General features: G+C 38.8%; 1 protein-coding gene across 1 annotated transcript; it reads right to left on the bottom strand.

The window, feature by feature from the left end:
• Positions 1 to 9,097: 9,097 nt before the first annotated feature.
• LOC124119685 (sodium- and chloride-dependent glycine transporter 1-like) lies at positions 9,098 to 20,258 on the bottom strand. The gene is made up of 6 exons (XM_048391936.1): positions 20,078 to 20,258; positions 18,041 to 18,172; positions 14,095 to 14,122; positions 12,838 to 12,970; positions 9,656 to 9,790; positions 9,098 to 9,205 (listed from the first exon to the last, which is right to left on the bottom strand). The coding sequence occupies exons 1-6, from the start codon at positions 20,256 to 20,258 to the stop codon at positions 9,098 to 9,100; spliced, it is 717 nt and encodes a 238-aa protein (XP_048247893.1).
• Positions 20,259 to 21,719: the final 1,461 nt, after the last annotated feature.

Raw genomic sequence — 21,719 nt, 5'->3', positions numbered from 1 at the left:
GAGGCGGGTAACCAAAAACTAAAACTGACCTAAGAGCGAATGCGAAACGCAAGAGAGCCGTCTTGTCTGGGGTGATAAACACCAGAGAGGTCAACGGGCCTTGCTCATGGTATCAGAGAATCAGTGGCGTCGATGATAGGTGACCTGTTGGGCTACAACCAGAGACCAAAAATGTGAACGCCGGCGACATCTTCCAAGACTACATAACGGAGGTAGCGGTTGGCGAAGGCGGCGTCCGATTGCTAAGAACAGGCTTCCATGACCGACTGGATGGAACAGTTATACTGTAAATGCGATCCCCCTGATCTCGCGTGGGTTGATAGCCTTGGGGGGGAGGGTCCAATCCGGGCGGCTTTATAAGCCAGGAACTCCTGGTGTTTGTCTGAACAAAATGCCTGGAACGAGCATAATTTATCATCATATAGTCCCCGTGTAGAAGGACGGTGGGCTGAAGCAATAGCCTTGGCTGCTCTAGCCCTTGGCTCATGGGGCTTTCTGCAGATGTCCCCAGGATGCAGACGAAACCATGCGGGTTTTAGGGTGTGGCATCAGACTGTGTGGATGGAACAGAAGGTTGGACCACAACGGAAGTTCCAGGGGTTGTCTGTGGCGATGTTTCGGAGTTTGATAAACCAACTTCTGGCCGGCCACCAAGACGCGACCATTGTCAGGTGCCGAGTGGCCTGTATCTCTGAAGAACCGTTGGAGGGAGAACCGGAAAAGCGTACGCGCGTAATCCTTCCCAGGAACAACTGAAGCGTCGACTGCCACAGCGGCCGTATCCAGCACCGGTGAAATGTAAGGCGACAGCTGACAGTTCAGAGATGTGGCGAACAGATCAATGTTTGGGGGTGTCAACCGTTTGACATAGTCTGGCCAAAGGCGCCGGAGATCTTGAGGCGGGGGGGGGGGGGGGGGGGCGCCATGAGCGCCTGAGTCGTTGGAGTCATATTGGTATCGCCAGGAGAGTGGAGAGTACCCTGGTTCCTCAAACACCACACTATGGTGATGTTGTCAGTGGGCATGATCAATAGTGCGTGACCGAGAATTCTCTGCCAGCAAGTGATGTCCTGGATAAGCCTTTTATCTCGAGGCTGTTGCTGTGCCAATGGTGTTGATCTCCGGATCACAGTCGGTCACAACAGGGGCTGGTGTGGGCAATCCCAGAACACTAGCCACTGACACAGTTGTAGTGGCAGTGGAAGAGCGGGAAGTCATGGTTTATGAGGTCGTTTTCAAGACTGCAAAGTTGAAAAGTCAGCAACAGGTGTCTCCGATCGTGCAGAGTGATGTGATACACCGTGATATTCAAGACCAGTCAACCATGATCCCGAGAAGTGGGTGCCCGGTAGCAGATGACGAAGGGGTCAAACAGGCTCAATGAGCATGAACAGTGAAGATCTGCCAGTTGTGATACAGACGTTGTCCACCAGAAGCTCTGTTTCGATGGAAACCAGCAGGTCATCTCTCCGAAAGCATGGGGCTTTAAATGACGGGGTTATGGAGAAGTCTCAAATGGCAAGCTGAATCAGATCAAATGACTATTGGTTGAAAAGATTCCTCACTTGAAGTAGAACGATAGTCACGATCCCGAAGATCTACGGGAGAAGAGCGAGAGGAGCAGCGACAATTGAAAGACAATTGTTGCACTTTGCTTCCCCGTGTGAAGATCTATGAGATGTCAGTGGCGCCAGAGAGGCGATTGCCAATGATATGGCGCCCCTTATGCCGAAGTAGAAGATCGGTTGAAGCTGGAAGCTTGTTGAAGCTTGTTATTGCAAATACTAAGTGGGGTGGGGATCAGACAACCTTTCCTCACCTGTATATGTCCCTTTTTAGATCTAAACTAGATTATGTTCAATTGTATATGATGGAGCTACTAAAAGTAATTTGGAGAAATTAGATAGCATACATGACCAGGGACTGCGTCTCTGTCTTTGAGCATTTAGAACCTCTCCTGTAGATGGTTTGTATGGAGAGGCAGATGAACCTTCTCTAGCACAACGCTGCTTGAAATTATCTCTTCAGAATGTAACTAAATTATGTTCAAAACCCATCAAATCCAGCTTATAATTGCGTCTTTAATCCACTTAATGAGGAACTGTTTCAAAACAAGCCCAAATTTATCCCGCCACTTGGGATTTGGATCAAACCTCATATTGCAGCTGCTAATATTGATTTAGATATCATATCTCCATACGAACTTCTGTCTACTCCTCCTTGGCAATTAGTCAGGCCTGAAGTAGAGGCCTCTCACTAAGTTAAAAAGATCTGACTCAATTAACTAATTTATCTGCAAGAATATAACCAATTACGATCCTCATACAATACGTACAAATCTACATTTACAGATGGATCCAATGATAGTGACGTTGTATCCAGGACTATATCGAACCGAATACCAGATAACTGTTCCATTTTTACGGCAGAGGCTAAGGCTATATTAACAGCATTGGAATATATAAATAACAAATCAAAACATTAAGAATTTATTATATTTTCAGACTCACCTTCTTGCCTTCAAGCTATTAATATTCTATCTTGTACACATCCACTTTTAATCAAAATAGTTGAATGTTTTAATGACCTTGCTGCTGGCCAATACGACATCGTTTTGTCCTGGCTACCGAGCCATGTTGGCATTATTGGTTACTCAGTGGCTGATTCTGCAGCTGAAGCAGCACTCAACAAACCTGTGACACCACTTCTGATTCCATACAGTGATTTACGCCAGTGATAAGGTGTTACATCAGAGATCTCATGAAAAAAGAAGGGGGACACCCAAGCAGGTGTAAATCAATTCCATGAAATTAAACCAACTATTGGCTACACCTACTTGGGTTGTCAGTCCAGATTTGAAGAGGTCATTTTGCGGCGATGTCGTATTGGCCACTCGAGATATACACATGAGTATCTTTTAAAAGGTGAAGATCCTCACTTGTGTATCCCTTGTGATGAAAGAATCACGGTCACGAATGTCCTGCTTGACTGTATTGATTTTTCCATCACGAGGGATAAGTATTTCATCCATAAGTATCATCCATTACGGATCATTTTAATCAGATAAGTTCTCATTTTATACTTGCATTTTTAAAGGAAATTGATGACAATTTTGATGACTATGTATTGTAAATAAATAACTTTCACTATCGGTAGTATGAATCATTAACTGAGAATGTGAGTGGCTATATCCTCGAAGGGGGTTAAAGTTGTGTAAAATTAATGTCCCCCTGAGAGGATATGTAAGACCACTTCATTCAAAGTAATTTATCTATCACTATCATAAACGCAGAATATTTGTATATTTTAATTTTCGGCTCATCTCTTCAACAATCGCCAATGACTGGAGGGATGGTGTAAATCCTACTTGGGAACCACGCAGGTAGCGAACATACTGTAAGTCCCCATGGTCCCTGGTATGGTGGCCTAACTTTAGTTATTGTTGACATATAGCCTGTTTTTATAGTGTGTCGTCTGTAATAATCTGACCTTTTTATTGTTCTAAAACTAGTTTTACAATTATAATCTGTGATATATTGCTGGTTGTTGTACTGTCCGTCGATGACAGTTTTTAATATATAATATAAATGCATACCATATGACTGAAATATTGCCGATGTGACCTTAATTGTTAACTCACTCACTAGATCTGGTATTTTTCATTAACTTAACTCAAACATATTCGGATATATATACCATCTTCGCGTTAGTGAAAGTTCATACATTCGCGCCTGCCGAATGAGCCATGTCGCAGCCGACTTTCACAGCCTACCCAGCCTATGAATGGACCGATTGGATGGGTTATTTTTAATCTGTTTGACCAAGGTGTGTGCGAAAATGCAATTATAGAGATCTACGTGTCATAACTAAATGACCATCGAACTACAACTCATTTTCAACATAAGAATGGAAACACGCATGCAAAGAATCTCAAATGTTACTTGAACTTACCTTCTCGATCGAGTATCCGCGAAGATTTGAATTGTCTGCACAGTCGCAAATCCACTTCTTGTCCTCGCTGATGCTAAATATACAACTATCATCAGCTACAAGTACCGCGTTCAAATCCACGCGGCAATATATTTATTGTTCAGGTTAAGCCTTTTTCAACTTTTTTTTTCAACATTTGCTCACTTCTCCCAGAAGATACCGCTGAAACATGTTGGAGAATCATCCGTGTGAATTTCTTTATATTATATTATGTGCATGTATCAGTATAAAAATATACATATAATTTAATATACCTAGCTTGTTCAAATTTGAATTGGCATGCAAACTGATCGTGCTTGAGTTTCAACGCAGTGTGAAAAAAGGTGAAACGGAGTGAAAAAGTAGGGTGATTTGTCGATTGAAATGATGTTCGCACGTCTTAAATTCGACGTTGTTGAGACGTTTAAGATTTAACGTTGATACAACGTTGCAGTTTGGTTGATCAACGTCACAATATGAACGCAACCAATTTTAAAGGTTGATCCAACGTTGCGTGCATGCTGGGTAAGTAAGGAACAGATTTACTTACCGGATGATACAACTTCTGATATCGGGACCTGCGCCTGGTGTGCCATGAAGCCCAGAGTGGAGAAGACCACCAGGCCACAGAATATACTACTTGCTTCACCAATGACGGTAACTAACACGAGGTCTCTGAAATTCAAGACACAAAGATATCAACATCTCCCCACGTACTAAAGAAGTTTAGAGTGCAAATATTTTCAACATGTCGAGGATAATATTATTACGGTAATGGCTTGTTTAAGAAAAAACAAGTGTTAAAAAGTGACCATAAGGTACATCATTATTCCAAACAAATGTTTCAGCATTCAAGACCTCAGTAAAGCTTTCAAATGTTTGTAAATTACACATGTGGGGCAACATTCAAAATTTGCCACATCACTGACTCAACTAAGGTCTCATGCGGTTCCCCGTTTTGACAGGGGACATCTGTTCCCGTGTGGGCAATTCACATTGCTTGTGTTTACTACACAATTCAAGTCCCCATTAAAGCTTTCAAAACGGTTTATTGTAGACATACGGAGAAAATTGTTTTGTCCGTATTTTCCCATGTGAACAATTGACTTGTCTTTGCATCTGTTTGTGACGGGCGGCACCGGTGGGGCAGGATACGCGCATCCTTTCGGGAACACCTAGTATCATTACTAGATGATAGCGGTCCATAAACACATACTTATGATGTCGGAGTCGTACAATGGACTGATTATGGAAATTTTAGCCAAGCGGAGAATCGTAATAAACTTTGACTTATTATATTGATCCCTTCAGCTCAATTCTCAATCGCCATCATCTCTATTTCAAACATATACAAAAGGGTCACAGACCCGAGCAATGTCAATACAAATACAATGCGTGGAGATGAGTGAGTGAGTTAATATTTAACATCACATCGGCAATATTTCAGCCATATCGTGACGAAAAGTTATACATAAATATACATACCTTTAGACTTCATAAAAACCTGTCATCGAAGGACAGTATGATAACTAGAATATCACAGATAAGATTTAAAACTAGTTGAGGGAGATTTAAAAGCAGTAAGCATTAATGAACAACACAATATAAAAAGGGGCTAGAAATCGTCAGCCACTGACGGGGAACCATGGGGACTTACAGTACCTTTGCTTCCTGCATGGACCCCGGCATGATTTATATCATCCCTTCAGTCACTGGCGACAGTGTACCAGTTAAGCCTACGATTAAAATAAGGAATATACTACGTTTATAAGCCTGGTGTGCAGAAAAATACTTCAAATGATATGGGACTTACATACCCTCTTCGGGGGACAATAATTTTACACCACTTCAACCCCCCTCGAGGGTACAGCCACTAGCATTCTAAGCTATTAAATTGTACTACCAATTTTTAAAACAGTGCAGTAAGTACATTAAAATTTATGAATAAGGTCGATTTCTTTAAAAAAAAAATTATTAAACGAGAATTAACATCATTAAACAGGTCCTTAATTGTTTTAACACTGACATATTTATGCCTTGTGATTGAAAAAATCCATTCAGTCAAGCAGGACATGCTTGACCGTGATTCCTTTATCAGAAGGGATACAAAATGGAGGATCCTCACCTTTTAATAAATATTCATTTGTGTATCTGCTGTGGCAAATACGACATCGTCGCATAATGACCGCTTCAAATCTGGACTGACAGCCCAATTTTCAAGTAGCTGTAACCGATATTTGGTTTAATTTGATGTAATTTATTGATACCTACTTGGGTGTCCCACTTCTTTTGCATCAGATCACGGATGTAAGATCTAATAACAGGTTTATAACCAGTGTATATGAGACGAAGTGGTATCACAGATTTGTTGAGTGCTGCTTTTGCAGCAGCATCGGCCATTGTATAACCAACGATACCAACAGGGCTTGGTAACCAACAAAAGACGATATCATATTGGCCAGTAGCAAGATCATTAAATAATTAAAAAAATTGGATTAAAAGTGGATGTTTAAATGACATATTTTTAATTGCCTGAAAGTGAATCTGAAAAAATAATGAACTGTTTATGTTTAGATTGGTTGTTGATATATTTCAGTGCGGTAAAAATGGCGTTTGCTTCTGCTGTAAAGATGGAACTTTTATCTAGTAATACTGAAGATATTGTTCTGGATTCAATGACAGTGGCACTAGCAACAGCACCATCATCCTTGGATCCATCAGGAAATAAAGATTTATAAGTGTCATAATTGTTTCGTAATTGATTGTATTCTTGTTGGTAAATTAGTTGATTAGTATCTGATTTCTTTAATTTGGTTAATGTAAGGTCTACCTCTGGCCTTACCATTTGCCAAGAAGGTGATGAAAACAGTTGAGAGGGAGCTATATCTTGCAGCTTAATATTGGAAGCAAACATGGCAGACTGGATTCTGATTCCGAGTGGTGGAACAAGAGATGCTTTTTTATTGTAGATATCTTGGAAAAGAGGCTTAAAGACGCAATTAAAAGCTGGGTTTGACTGATTAGAATATAATTTAGTGACGTATTGTAAAGACATTTTTCCAGACGGCGTTGTTTAAGAGAAGGTTCATTCGCTTCTACATACAGACTGTGAATTGGAGACGTTCTGAAGGCCTGATGATGGCCTGATGATGGATAGTATCTAGTGTTTTTAAATTACTTTTGCAGGCTCCACCATAGACGATGGAACCGTTATCGAGTTTGGAACGGATCAGTGACCTGTACAAGAGTGTAAGAGGGTTGTTCGATCCCCTCCCCACTTAGAATTTGAAACAACTTTCAATAAATTGAGTGCCTTTGGACATTTAGTTTTAAGGTATTTTATATGCGGTAAGAGAGTTAGATGGCCGTCGAAAATAAGTCCCAAGAACTTGGCCTCCTTTACCACTTTGATATGGGTGCCGTTTAAAAAGAGTTCAGGGTCCTTGTGCTGCTTATATTTTCTGCAAAAATGAAAACAATTAGTTTTTGATTTGGAAAACTTAAAACCATTTTCAAATGACCACTTTTGAACTTTATTTAGACAGATTTGTAACTTTCTCTCTAATGTATGCATATTTTTACCACGACACAAGAAATATTAAAATCATCCACGAAAAGTGATCCATCAACTTAATCACATAAAACCTTCGAAAGACTATTTATTTTTATACTAAATAAAGTGACAAAATACTGCCTTGTGGGACGCCCTGATCCTGATGATAATGATCAGACAGGGTTGTACCCATGCGGACCTGTAATTGTCTGTCAGTTAAAAACCCGGATATAAATTGAGCCAAACGGCCTCGCAATCCAAAGTCATGTAAATCTTTTAAAATACCGTGCTTCCATGTAGTGTCATATGCTTTTACCAGATCGAAAAAGATAGACACTGCATGCTGTTTGTTAACAATGGCATTCTTAAGGAATGACTCCAATCTAACTAAATGGTCAATGGTACTGCGATTTTTACGGAATCCACATTGAATATTTGTGATTAAATTATTTGATTCCAAATACCATGTTAATCTATTATTGACCATACGTTCCATGGTTTTACAAACATCGCTATGATCTCTTCTAGGTTTTGGTATGGGTACAACTATGGCATCACGCCAAGAAGAAGGAAATTTCCTGATGTCCATATATCATACAAAATTAACAAAAGTTTTCTAAACATGGTTCTGGTAAGTGCTTCAGGAGTTGATAGTGTATATTATCAGCACCTGTGGCGGTATCATGTGCTTGTCCAAGAGCAGTATGAAGTTCATGCATCGAACATATTTCATTATAGTCGTCCCCATTATCGGATTTAAAATTAATGATTTTCTTTTCTTGCTGTTTTTGAAACTGTTGGAAATTAGGTACATAATTTGAGGAAGAAGAATGTTTTGCTTACGTTTCACCTAGTTTATTTGCAATATCCGATTTATTAGTTAATAGTTCAACCCCATTCTTAAAATGGTGGATGCTAAATTTAGAACCCTTACCTTTAATTTTCTGTATCATGTTCCATACCTTAGACATAGGCGGCCGTGAATTTATTTGGGAAACAAATTTTGCACAGATTGGCGTTTATTTTGCTTAAAAGTACGCTTGGCTTTAGCATTTTAATTTTAAATTTATTCAACTGATGTACCATGGGATGGCGACGGAAGTAGTGTTCAGCCTTTTTCAGTGCCTTCCTAGCTTGTTTGCAGTCATCGTTAAACCATGGTTTACGAATGTGAGGATTTGTAGAGGACTTAAGAATACATTCATCAGCGATTTCGTTTAATACATCAGAAAATAATTGTACAGGGTCAGTAGCATCAAGAAACAATCAGGTTTTAACTTATTGCATGCAAGTGTTTCGAATAAAGGCCAGTTAGCCTTAGTAAAGTTCCATTTTGTTGAAGGAGGAACATAGGAAGGTAAGACGGGTTTTGAAATAGATGGGAAATGATCACTTCCACAGAGGTCTTCATGGACGGACCATTTAAATTCGTTCAATAATTCAGAATCTGTTACTGACATATCGAGAGCAGAGTAGGTGCCTGCGCGGAGATTAACTGTTATTACTTGAACGCCATCGTCATCATTATTAGAACCACATTGTCTGCAAATGATTTCAGAAGTTATGTATGACTATTTACTTCAATGGTCTGTTGTTGAAGTTGTTGTAGCTGCTCATGGTGATGAGTCCGCCGTACGTAACGCCCGTTGAATAGAAACCTTGGAGCAGCGCTTCCAACCACACCTATACAATGCAAGGTCATTAATGCTGTCTTAAAAGAACTGTGAGAGATGGCAATATAATGGTATTTGTATTTTAAAATTAATTATGCATTGTACAGCAAAGAGATACAGGTAGACATGTATCTCCCTTTGCTCTCTGTCCCCGTGAGATTATATTAGTTTGGCTAAAGTTAGGATGTTGGAATTCATTCAAAGGAAAACTTGACAAAACTATTTGCATGATCAGCATAATGTGTGTAAAATAAATATTTCAAGATGTGCGATACAATGACGTTAAACGGATTGACATTTGTGGTTATCAAGATTAACGGTCACTTATAAATACACAAACGAGTAAAGGAAATGTGCAATGGCTACAAAGGATTGGTGTTCAGAGGAACATGCCAAAACTGATCAAAGCAAAGATTATGTCAACCGACATTATTCTGACGAATGTTTTATGAACTCTAACCTGAACAGACGCGAGTCGTGAAAAGTCTGTACGGAAGAAGTATACAATCCCATCTCCTGCTCCCGGCATCATACATGACCTTATGAGCAGCACCGTAAGCAGCATATACGGCAACAACGCAGTCACATATACCACCTACAAATGAAAACCTGTAGTTATCAAGTGAGGACTCTCAACCCAGATTTATTACAATGTGACACCAACAAATCTCCGGTTAAAGCGAGTGAATGGGTGTGCGAATGTTGCTTAATGCATCAGCTAGGAATGTTCCAACTGTATGAAAATCATGACAGCTTGTAAATAATCGAGTCTGGATCCGGCAAGTCAGTGACTGTGCAAAGATCCACGCCATCGGGATACAGTGAGACGTTATGGGTAAAAAAGCCTGCCCACTCGATCCATTTTAGTCGAAAATTACGTTACGACATGGAAAGGATAGGGGTCAACCATTATATATTTAGCGGAGGGTGTCGCGTGTAATGTGTTGTCAAATATGCACGGAAATATTAATGTCTTTCACCTCAAAAATAAACTTGTTCACAGGTCAATCTGGATGTTCTTAACAATTATATAATGTGGATCAAAGTGGGTTCCAAAGTGTTTGGCGTCTTCTCAAAAGGAACTTTAGTGTAGGCGTTCGTTAAATAATAGTTAGCAATGCTCAGTCAAATTTAGAATTTTTCATATTGTGTTAACAAATCACTGATTTAGCTTCAGAAATCTTTCAGAAATACATATCATAGGATGGTATTTCTCCAACTTGTCTGATTGACTTTCAGAAAAGCTTTTTTTGACACCACCGTGGAGAGCCAGAAATTTCATTTTGGTCTAAAAAATGGCAACAAATAAAAATGGGTAATATTTTACGAAAATGTTTATTTGAATTAAACCATAATATTTTAGTAGCATAACAGCAGTAATCCAGTGCCAACTTTGGTGCATATTCATCTAAACTGAATTTTGGGAATAGAAAAATGACTTCGAAATGTGGCGAAAATGTCCATTTTTGGGGGTAAGTTAATAACTTATGACACATCTGAGCTTCCAGGCACCGTTTCTAGTACAGCATCAACTGTGCCTGCCAGTATGGGCTTGAAATGTCTAACCTACAACAACAAAAAATGAAAAGAAACATAAGGAGTCTATATTAAACTTTCTTTTGTCTTTCAACAGTTCTTCACAGTTCTCCAAGTCATTTTTCATGCTTTTCTCATTTTGTACTGCCTCTTCCAATGCGCAAATAGAATCTTCCAAAGCTTCAGTTGACATTTCGATGTATTCCTTTGAAGATTTCAGCTCTTGGTTGCATTCAAATTTCTTCCCAATTTTCTTGACTTTTGAAGCATTTTTGGCCAGGCTGGTTTTAGTTCGAGCATAGGCACTTTTTTCTTTCCTGTTAAGGCTGAAATATTTTCCTCACATATTTGGCTTAAGGGTTTCCAATTTCTGTCTCTACAGCAAAATCATCAGTGGCTCTATTTAATTTTCTTTTTAAATTGTAATTTTCCCTTTTTAGAGATATCATTTTTTCTTTCTTGTTTTGCATTTGCTTACTTCATCCTTCAGACTATTAGTGTTTACTTAATGTCCAAGGCCTTGCAATGTCATAATCTGACCACATTCTCTCAGGAGTTTGTACTGGCACAATGAAATGTTCAGCTCTATATTTTTCCTTTCGTCTTTTTATCTTCTTGCTGTATTCGGTGAAACTTACTCATTAAGGCATTAAAATTAAGCTTCTGAAGGGGAACATTAAAAACCTGTCTAACCCACGTAGCAAATATTTGACGGTTTCCAGGGGCAAATTTGTGAATTTCAAATACTAACCCATTTGTTTGAAATTTAGTCGGAGCTACACTCACATTAAGCTGTGCTTTCATGCTGTCAATAAGTTGCAACTGTTCAAGTAATGGGAACATTTTCAAACTTTACTGCTTATTTTCCAAACTTTTCCTTTGCTTTTTCAATGCTACGTTTCTGGATCTTGATCTCAGCAATGAAAAGTAACCACACCCACTACTACTACTAATACTGCTGAATTGAACAAGTGATGCAATGTTTCTCTTGAAGAAATTTTTCGCTCACTTAGTTCACACTCAAAATGATCATGAAGCCACTGTGCAACATTATTATTTTCTGACAAACATTGAGCATAAATTGATGTTAGGGATTCACAATCTCTCTATTTTCTGTAAGTATCAAGAAGATTATTCCAATCATCCAATTTGACCCACCCCATCCCCCATGATTCAGATTGGTGTTCATACAAGTTCACTGTACTTTACATTAATTAAAACATACATTTAGTTACTTATTGTAACACATATACATGACATCATAAGTGTTCCTCCTACCTACCTTAAAACTACGTTCTTTATTTCTAATAAACATGCTTCAGTCACAAACACATGAAATTGACAATGTGAAATGGTTCAGCCTGACAGTTATTTTAGTATTTTTAAAACTTTAAACTTTAAACGCAAAAATACCCCAATGTCATAAATATATTCTCCAATACAACATTCTTACATTTACTGCCTCAAACTACGAGGATTGTTAAAAAACAAATACTTTACTGTTTGCGAAACATGTCCGAAGGGAAGTAACTGCGTAGTTATGTAAAAACTGCATACCGCTAGTAGAAGTAGGGTGAGGTCTGATTTAATTATATTTTTTATATATTGTCCCTTATTAATTACAATGACAACACTCTGAAAATTATAACAAGTGATTGCAGAAGAGAATAAACCTATTTACAATCGCGTATTCGGTTGTATTGATAGTTTTAAGAATAACTGTTCACTTCATCAAAGTAACTCAACTTCGTAGAAAATTCTAAAAATAGCAGCTTATGAAATACGCATGCAACCTTCAACCCTAGTTTGTGATGTACGCTGATTTTCCCGCTTTCTGCGTTAATCAATGAGTTTAGAGATGGGATATTAAATCGACCCTCTGAGGTGTGGTAAACCAGCTTTGAGAATAATTGCAGGAAGAGTTACCTCCTCTTGCCATGAGCATTGCTAAAATAGTCATCATCACATTGTTCATAATGGGGACGTATTGGGGTGGTATTCTATCCCCATAGGACTGTTAAATGTATATCAAGCCTCATATATAAAAAAATGGGATCAGATGATGAAATCAGTGTGGTTGGTGGCTTTACGAATGGTGCGTCTTACCTTTCCTACAGACCTGATGCCTTTCATGAGACAGAGGAACGCTACAACCCAGGAAGCAAGGTTACAGAGAAGGAGATGAACCTGGACTGACCCGAATTTGTCGATTCCACTGGACACCCTCAGTGTGCCGTATCTGCCACAGTAAATGGAACTCACAATAAGCAACGGTTTCATTTGTTTGGCTTATTCACTGTCAATGGGCGTGTCAATGAATTTTTCTGGCATTGTTGGATATATAATTTAATATTTCGACGCGTCTCGATTATAAGACGAGACAGATTCTATTGCAAGTAAAAGGCAACTTAACGGTGAAAAAAATACTACGAATGGATTACTGACAAAAGGTGTTCGCGATAAGGAGAAGCAAGTCCTGTCCTACCGGTCTCACACAATTGGCATAAAAAGTGTAGGAATTCCTGGTTCGAGAACTACTTTTTACAATGCTGCAGTATGATGCTAATATATGAAAATGACATTAAGTGTATCCGCTGAAAGGCACCAATATTAAAAACAACAACCAAATAATGGTTCTTTTATCAGACATTTTTGTTGCTCAACATGAAGTATTTGTAGTCGAAAAGCATACCAGTGGGATGACATTTATGCTAGTTTGACTTTTTTGTAGTCCTAATATAGAAACGGACATAGCTGGCCATGTCATGATAAGATCCTCACAACAGTCCTCCTCATATCCGGTTTTTGTTTAACGGACGCTCGGTCGGCCATATGACAATGTTGCACATGGGACTATATGTGTTCGAAGTTTTAACTCAATTTGTTTCAATAGTGTTTTGTTTGTTAACGTTATTGTCTGAAATGACATGGTGAAACAAACTGGGTTATATGTATGTCAATATGGCGATAATACCTGCATGACAAGATAACTTTGATCCAGATAAAATAACTTGTAATTTGCAGGTGGTTCCTTCAGAATAAGGATGAGAATATGACACATTTCGGTTTAAATATTCATGTTATATAAAAGTAGAAAAGAAACATATTATGTATAGAAAACTAGTAATATGTTTTCACAACAATGACTTCCTGAAGTTAGTACTGTTAGTGTGGTGGTACAAATGATACTGGTGACATCGATACAGTGGTACAGTTATTAATATCATTGTGTTTTCATAATTGATCTTTTCAAAGTAATATCTATATATATGGAGACATGCAGACATTGTTAAAACTGAGACCCACAACAGTGCGTTTGTTATATTTAACCTTAAACCATACTTCTTTATGAAAGTTACCTACTTAATAGTAATATGTTTACTCTTGTTGCCTGAAACGTCAATTATTCACATATAATTCACACTATCCAAAATTGCTAATATCTCTCTGTACGAAAACTGGGTCAACGTTTCGCGCATACATATATGCCGGAGTACTGTCCTCAACCCTCTCGACAGGCAGACCCCTTCACGGAAATGGGTCATTTATATATGTCAACGTTCCACTGCAGGGAAATGCTGTATGGGGAACTAGGTCGGATAGACCTGGACTGGTATCCTGCCCTTTTGCTAGAAACGTTGACAGAACGTTAGGTTTGACATTCAAAATATGTCTTATTTGTCATATTCAACAGCTAATTGTTCATTTGGTTTGAATGTAAAACATGTTTTGTAGTTTTTACCTGTGTGAAGTTACATGGTCACAATATTTTGAATATGAAACGTCAACGCCAAAGAAAAGTCTGTCTGGATTATCTGTCGAAGCTATTAAAATCACAATAGCGGTGAAAATAATATGAATGGATCTCTGAAATTCAGTGATGATACCAGGTGTTTGCGGAAAGTGTAAGCATGCCCTTACACATTTATTCCAGGCCTTAAACAGTAGTCTTGAAGTATACAATGTATGCTACAATCTTTCTCTTACTGCCAAAATTCTTCTGATGCTGTCAATGTTACATTCGACTTTCTCCATGCTGAGTAGAAAAGGCGTTCCTCCACTGCATTTATGTGGACGTGGGTCTCGCTAATGGATGAAACGTTCCCAAGCTTACTGACACACAAGGGGGTGTTCCACCAGTTGTCACACGTTGTCCATGGCAACACGGTCAAGAAAGACGTGTATATGTAATACATGGACCAGGAAATTATGACATTGTACAGCACACCTCCGAATGAAGAGCATAATACCTGAGAGATCCCGATACCTGGAACAAAACATGTTTATCACAATCTGCATGGTAATATTACATCATTTCCTAACATATACACACTTTTAGATACGCCGAACTAGTCCATGCTCATCCTCGATTATCCAGGGTATTATATCATGAACAATTTCTGGACCATTTGCTGTCATAGGTCGGTTTGAGGCCGATGCGAATAGCACGATACTAATCAAATTACTAGGTAAATTCTGTGCTAAATTAATGATAGGACAGATGGTGATGGTGGCGTATATGTATAGTATATCGTAACAGAATGAAGACGCAATCTTTTCCGTTATTATTTCTTATCCCTTTTATAGACGACGCTTCAGGAAGTTGAAGCAACTGTATCTTCAAAGTTTTTGTTTCTAGAATATGTTCACAGTAACTAAATTTAAACGCCTGGATGACATTGCACTGTGCCCTGTCTTGATTACCGTCAGAGTAGGTCATCATAACCCCGGGCCTGTCGTAAGAGCAGATTTATATAAGGAAAGGATGGTTGGGTCCTGTGACTTGGCTGATTGTGAGTCGTAACCTTACAAGGGGGCGGTGGTGCAGCCTAGTGGTTAAAGCGTTGGATCGTCACGCCGAAGACCCGGGTTCGATTCCCCACATTGGTACAATGTGTGAAGCCCATTTTTCGGTATCCCCCGCCGTGATATTGCTGGAATATTGCTAAAACACATACTCACTCACTAACCTCACGACCCGTGAAGATTCCGGGGTAGAATAGGTCTTCAGCAACTCATGCTTGTCGTAAAAGGCGACTAACGAGATCGTGGTCAGGCTCGCTTACTTGGTTGATGCATGTCATTGATCCCAATTGCGTGGATCGATGTCCATGATATTAATCACTGGGTTGTCTGGTCCAGACTCGATTATTTACAGGTTGCCGTCATATAGCTGGAATATTGCTTAAGCGTTAAACAACAAACCAACCCAACCACTAATCTAACAAGTGTTGATCTTACTATAAATATATGTTTATTGGATATAGTTTTAGTTTTGACTTTTGTACCAATGCCGAACATTGTTGTTTTCGCTGCTGCAAGGGTGAAACTGAGACACGAGCATTCGTGAGATAAACGGGAATGTTGGATCATTGAGGAATACACCAAATAAACCCGGGGCTCTGAGTAACGTTAACGTCAGTACAGCTGTTAAATTAAATGGTCTATATACATGTTGGTAGTTCTGTGGCTTCAAATGAATGCTCAGTATGTATTTGTATAAATGTATTGTGTTCTATGTTCGTATCACATTTTGCATTCAACTTAAATCTTGAAAGTCTATAGTGGGGGAACCATCAAACTAAAAAAGTGTCATCGATCCCAATTGCGTTGATCGATGCTCATGATGTCAACCACTGGATTGTCTGGTCCAACCTCGATTATTTGACCACCGTCATATAGCTGGATAATTGCTGAGTGCGGTGTTAAACAACACACAAACCAAACCAAACAAAAACACAAAACAAAACCAGATATACATGTTTATATAACTCTATGAGCCTGAAGATAAGCACCTGGCAATGTCATTTTGTGGCAGGCAATTTCTTTTTCTTCCACCGGTCTTAAGCATGATTATTGTTGGGAAGAATGTTCGGCGAATGTTTTGGATAAAATCCCAGGCCCCGACCCTCCCCAGAATATCAAATGGTCAATCCCTTTTCTCAAACATGGTTGTAACCATTTGGAAACGTTTTGAAAACGTTTTAAGTTTTTTTTTAGGTTCCCATAATGTTTCTTGGCGAAGTTGTTTGAAAACGTTTTGATACACATTTAGGTTAAAAACGTCTTTGGGACCATATGGAAACGTTTTCAAAATGTTTCTGTGTCAGCTGGATCGTATATCGGATTCTTACAAAAGTTTGCACATCGGCTTTTCAATTCATACCTCAATGAACCGGAACAAAATACACAGTCAATTCTTATGATTAAATTCGATTATGATTAAAAACATGTGTTATCTACAATAGTTTCACCAAAAGCAGTTGCAAATATCAAAGCAGACAAAAATTCCAGGTTTAGGAATACAAAGTGTGGCGTGACATGAATCAGGTGATTGTTTAATGTATGCACAAAAGTTGACACGCCTACAAAGTCAGGCGGAGAGTAGCCAATCAGCGGAGAGTAGAATCAAAACAAAGTTCGTTGGACCTGTCAATGATTGCAAGAGGCGAGAAGAACTGCAACAGTCACACTCCATCGGAAATAGGCCCGTAAGAAGGCGGCTGTTTCAGATCACATTTCAGTTACCGTCGGATTCAAACCTTAGACCCATAAGAATGGGGAGACATAGCTGGAAAAAGGCGGGTTAGAAACGAAATCCAAAGACATGGAATTTGTGGAACCCAGACAAGCGGGAAAGAACAGGCGAGCGACCCTGAACGTTTGCTGTTTTATTCCGTCTTGGCCTTCGGTGTCAAAGAGTTGTTTGGACAATGAATATACCTGAATTTCGCTTAATGTCCTGTGCATGACAACACACGTGAGCAGAAAGGGAATTCCCTCGACTGTAATAGTGGGATACCCCGACATTCCGTAGAAATAAAAGTAGTCTGCCTCGGTGGGCGTGGCATATTTTTTTACATTTCTTTGGAAATGAATGCAATAACGTGAGCTATTCAGCTGATCAGAATGCAGGAATTACAATGAACACAACGTACATTAAATTATTGATTATTGTGACGAGGCAGGGCAAATAATTATGTTTTGTCAGTTGAAATCAAACAAGTCATGTCCGACTATCTAGCCTGTTTTGCTTTAGTTGTGACAAATGCATTAATTTTCTACAACACGTCACATTCTTCTCTGTATAACCACCTTATTAACTCATACGCTTAGCGTCTTAAATCAGACCCAAGGCAAACTTCGTTCTTCGTGAACGGAAGGCGGAGACTCTGAGGATGCTGGATATGAAACAAATATATTTTAAATAGAAAAATAAAGGACAGGATATAAAGTGACACTCCTTGTCCGATAAAGACTAAGGTTACATGACATGTAATTAACGATGCAGTATTAAAAAGCGACTTACCTTTAAACAAAGGACAGAGGACCCACACAGGTGCTGCACTCCTGCTTGAGAACTGACTGATGGTGATTTCCAGGAAAAACAGCGGGACAGAGCAAGTGATGATTCCCATAAAGTAAGGAATGAGAAACGCACCTGTCAACAACGAAACGAACCACAATTGCAAGAAGAACGATTGACGACAAGACACAGAAGATCATTCTCCTCTCTTGGTCACTACAGTAAAATTTAATATAGACGGTCAACACCAGAGAATAACCAGTATCGATTACTGCCGAAACATATTCCATTGGGTGTAAAAGGCAAAATAGCGGTGACAAATACATGAATGATTAGTGCGAATTATCATAAGAAGGCTGTTTTTTTTATTTAGACTGTTCCAATTTTTCATAAAAGAGTGACAATGCATTTAAAAGTTGCTTTCGTGTCACAATATGCACACGTTTGCCTCAGTCAGCTTCAAACATAATTCACATTGGTCAGTTCGACATCGCATGTAGTAAAATAATTACTTCGAAATTTCGTAGAATGTGAGATATTCAGACAGACGTTATTCAATGAAAGACGAATGTTTTTTCATTCATATACGCGCACGTGTACCTGTATATCGCACACCTAGTGTCATTAATGGAACGTATATTTAATGCAAAATCCACTTAATAACGTCACATACAAGTTGAACTAAGTTAATATGAGTTGAATCAAGTGTCATGATGCTGTCAGACAAATCTATGTGTATTTGCAAAAGAAAAACATGAGTTTTGAGCAAAGGAATATATTCTCGGCCTGGGCGAAATATTTTAATAACGCCACAAATAAGTTGAATTAAGTTAGAATGAGTTGAATCATATGTCATTGATGCTTGTAGACAAACCTTTATGTATTTGCAAAAGAGTGAGTGAGTTGGGTTTAATGCCGTTTTTCACAGTATTCCAGTTATATCATGGCCTGTCCGCTTGATGTTGGAGGAAAGCCAGAAGTGATGCAGGTCTCAGACGTTTACCTCTTCGGTGAAACCCACGAGCACGGGTTTCGAGCTGGCAAACCTAGACACATAATGGGGGCAAATCGGGATTCGAACCCACAATCATAGGTTTTTGGCGTGCCAGAGGGACACAACTCTGCACAGTGAATCACGGCGCCTTAGACGACTGGGCCACCCGTGACCCCTAATTACGAAAGACAAACATGAGTTTTAAGAAAACGAAAATATTCACGCCCATAGGCGAAATATTTTAATAACGCAACTAATTAGTTGAATTAAGGTAAAATGAATTGAATCACTAGTCATGATGCTTGTAGACAAACCTTTATGTATTTGCAAACGAAAAAGATATGTTTTAAGCAAAGGAAAATATTCTCGCTGATGGGCCAGTTCTTTTAGCCCAGGAGCGAAATAGTTTAATAACGCCACAAATTAGTTGAATTAAGTTAAAATGAGTTGAGTCATGTGTCATGATGCTTGTAGATACACCTTTATGTATTTGCAGAAGAAAAACATGAGTTTTGAGCAAAGGAAAATATTCTCGACCATGGGCGACATAGTTTAAAATTTGAGTTTTCGAAAGATTTTTTAAAACATGTTTTCTTCCTTTTTGAGTGCCCATGAAAACAGCATGTTAAATTTTGTAAATACCTATGACAGAAACTGGCCACAACAAGGAGAATGACTTGCCAAATGGGTTTCCATCATTAAAAATGGGACGTGTTATTATGTCCGCTGCGTTTCCTGAAACATGCATGGTATTTAATTTGGAAAATGGTAACATTTCAATGGATGATGATTAGTGTATCAATAGATGAATTACATTTGGTTATTGGTCTGAATAACCGCGAGTGCTTACAACTTACTATGTGTATATGGATATCCTTCACGACGTACAACTGAACATTGTTGTAACTCGACGTACAGGTATACTTACAAACGTTGGGAAAGGAGGGCCGAAAACGTTTTAAGGATATCCGGCATGTTCAGACAAGTGAATTAATTATTTTTCATTTTATTCACAAGCAATTACTGAATACACATTTCATACTGACCACCGCCATTCCTGTTACAAAGGTAGGGGAATCGCCACAGAGACCCAAGGCCAACAGAGAACCCAAGGAGCGACAGGATGTACTCTCTTCTGCTCGTCCATTCTCCTCTCGTTGTTTCGGAATGTCTGTTTCTATTCTCTGTGCGACAGACATCGTAAAGAAATATTTCACTCTCCGCCATGTCTTGATACACAATGTGTCCTTGTGATGGAGGTCGCCCAGCTGTTCCCTGGCGGTAGACAAATAAGCGCCTTAATATGCATGACAAATAATTGGTAAAATAAATCGTTGTTGATCCCAGAATTTTAAAAATTAAGTTTAACAAGTATTTGTCACAAAGTGACGAAATGTCCCCCGCCTGTATATACACCATAGTACCAAATATGAAGACAATACAGTGTTTAGTTCTTGAGATATCGCGGCAACTCCAAAAGCAGATTTGCCTGCTGTGACCTTGAAAATGAGGTCAAGGTCACCAAAACCGACTGGTGTCTGCGGAGTCTGTATATACACCATAGTTCCAAATATGAAGACAATCAAGCGATTAGTTCTTGACGGACGGTCGTGAATACTATATCCCCCGCTTCACGCTTTCGCGCGGCAGGGGACAAGAAGGACTAGATATTACAAATAATACAAATTGACACTGATCACCAAAGAACTCGTGTTTCTTTCCATTGAGGCCATAGAATCGAATTATGTTATAGCATTAGTATATTTGATATATGTTCAGCACCTACGTAATGGCCGATTTGTATTATAATTTTTTATGCTAATGGAGCAGAGCAAATATTTATTATATTAAAAAAATCATTTTTATTGATTTTATGACATTTCATTGGTTCAGTAACCAAAGGTGTTTTACAAGAACTTGCAAAACAGAAACAGACGCTTCAATGCCATTTTCTAAATAAACAATTTAGTCAAATGTCAAGGAAGAAGAGTATCTAAAGTCAATTGTGTTTGTGTTGTAAACCAAAAACAGTCATTCAGATTTGTATACTTACTGTAAACTAACCTTTCAAAGAAGTACTTCAATTTGAAAGCGTTTTTCTTTTCAGGAAACAAGTGCATTCTGGTTTTCACGGACTATCTTACTAAGTGTGTTGAGGCAGAGGGAGTTTCGAATAAGTCAGCTGAAACAGTCCTGAAATGTTTTGTCCATTTTGTTTGCTGACATGGTGTACCAGATAAACTCAAAACCGACCAGGGGAGGGAGTTTTGCAATGATTTGAATAAGATTTTGCGAAGCTATGGGCATTGATCACATTGCATCACCGTATCATCCACAAACCTAGAGGCAATACTGAACGATTTAATAAGACACTTTTCACGATGTTGACAATATTTCATTCAGCACAGAATGACTGGGATGATCAACTTTCTTATGTTCTTGCATATCGTACCATTTTCGCTTTAGAGAAGAGAAAACTTCCTGTGGAACTTGACATCCCTACCTGTCGTGAGGCTTTCCTTGATTTGTCATTCTCGCAAAATGTCGCAAGGAAGATCATTGAGAAAGCTCAGAAAAAACAAAAGCTGCTGCACAATTCCAGATTCAACAGTGCACTTTCAAACCTGTTGACAACGTCCTCTTACATAACTCCCGGAGAGTTACGAGAAAGGGAGGAAAATTCGAAGA

Source organism: Haliotis rufescens, unplaced genomic scaffold (genome assembly GCF_023055435.1).
Source record: "Haliotis rufescens isolate VD_foot unplaced genomic scaffold, xgHalRufe1.0.p SCAF_102, whole genome shotgun sequence".
Classification (NCBI taxonomy): domain Eukaryota; kingdom Metazoa; phylum Mollusca; class Gastropoda; order Lepetellida; family Haliotidae; genus Haliotis; species Haliotis rufescens.
The sequence above is the reverse complement of the archived record's forward strand: the minus strand, read 5'-3'. Positions and strand labels throughout refer to the sequence as shown.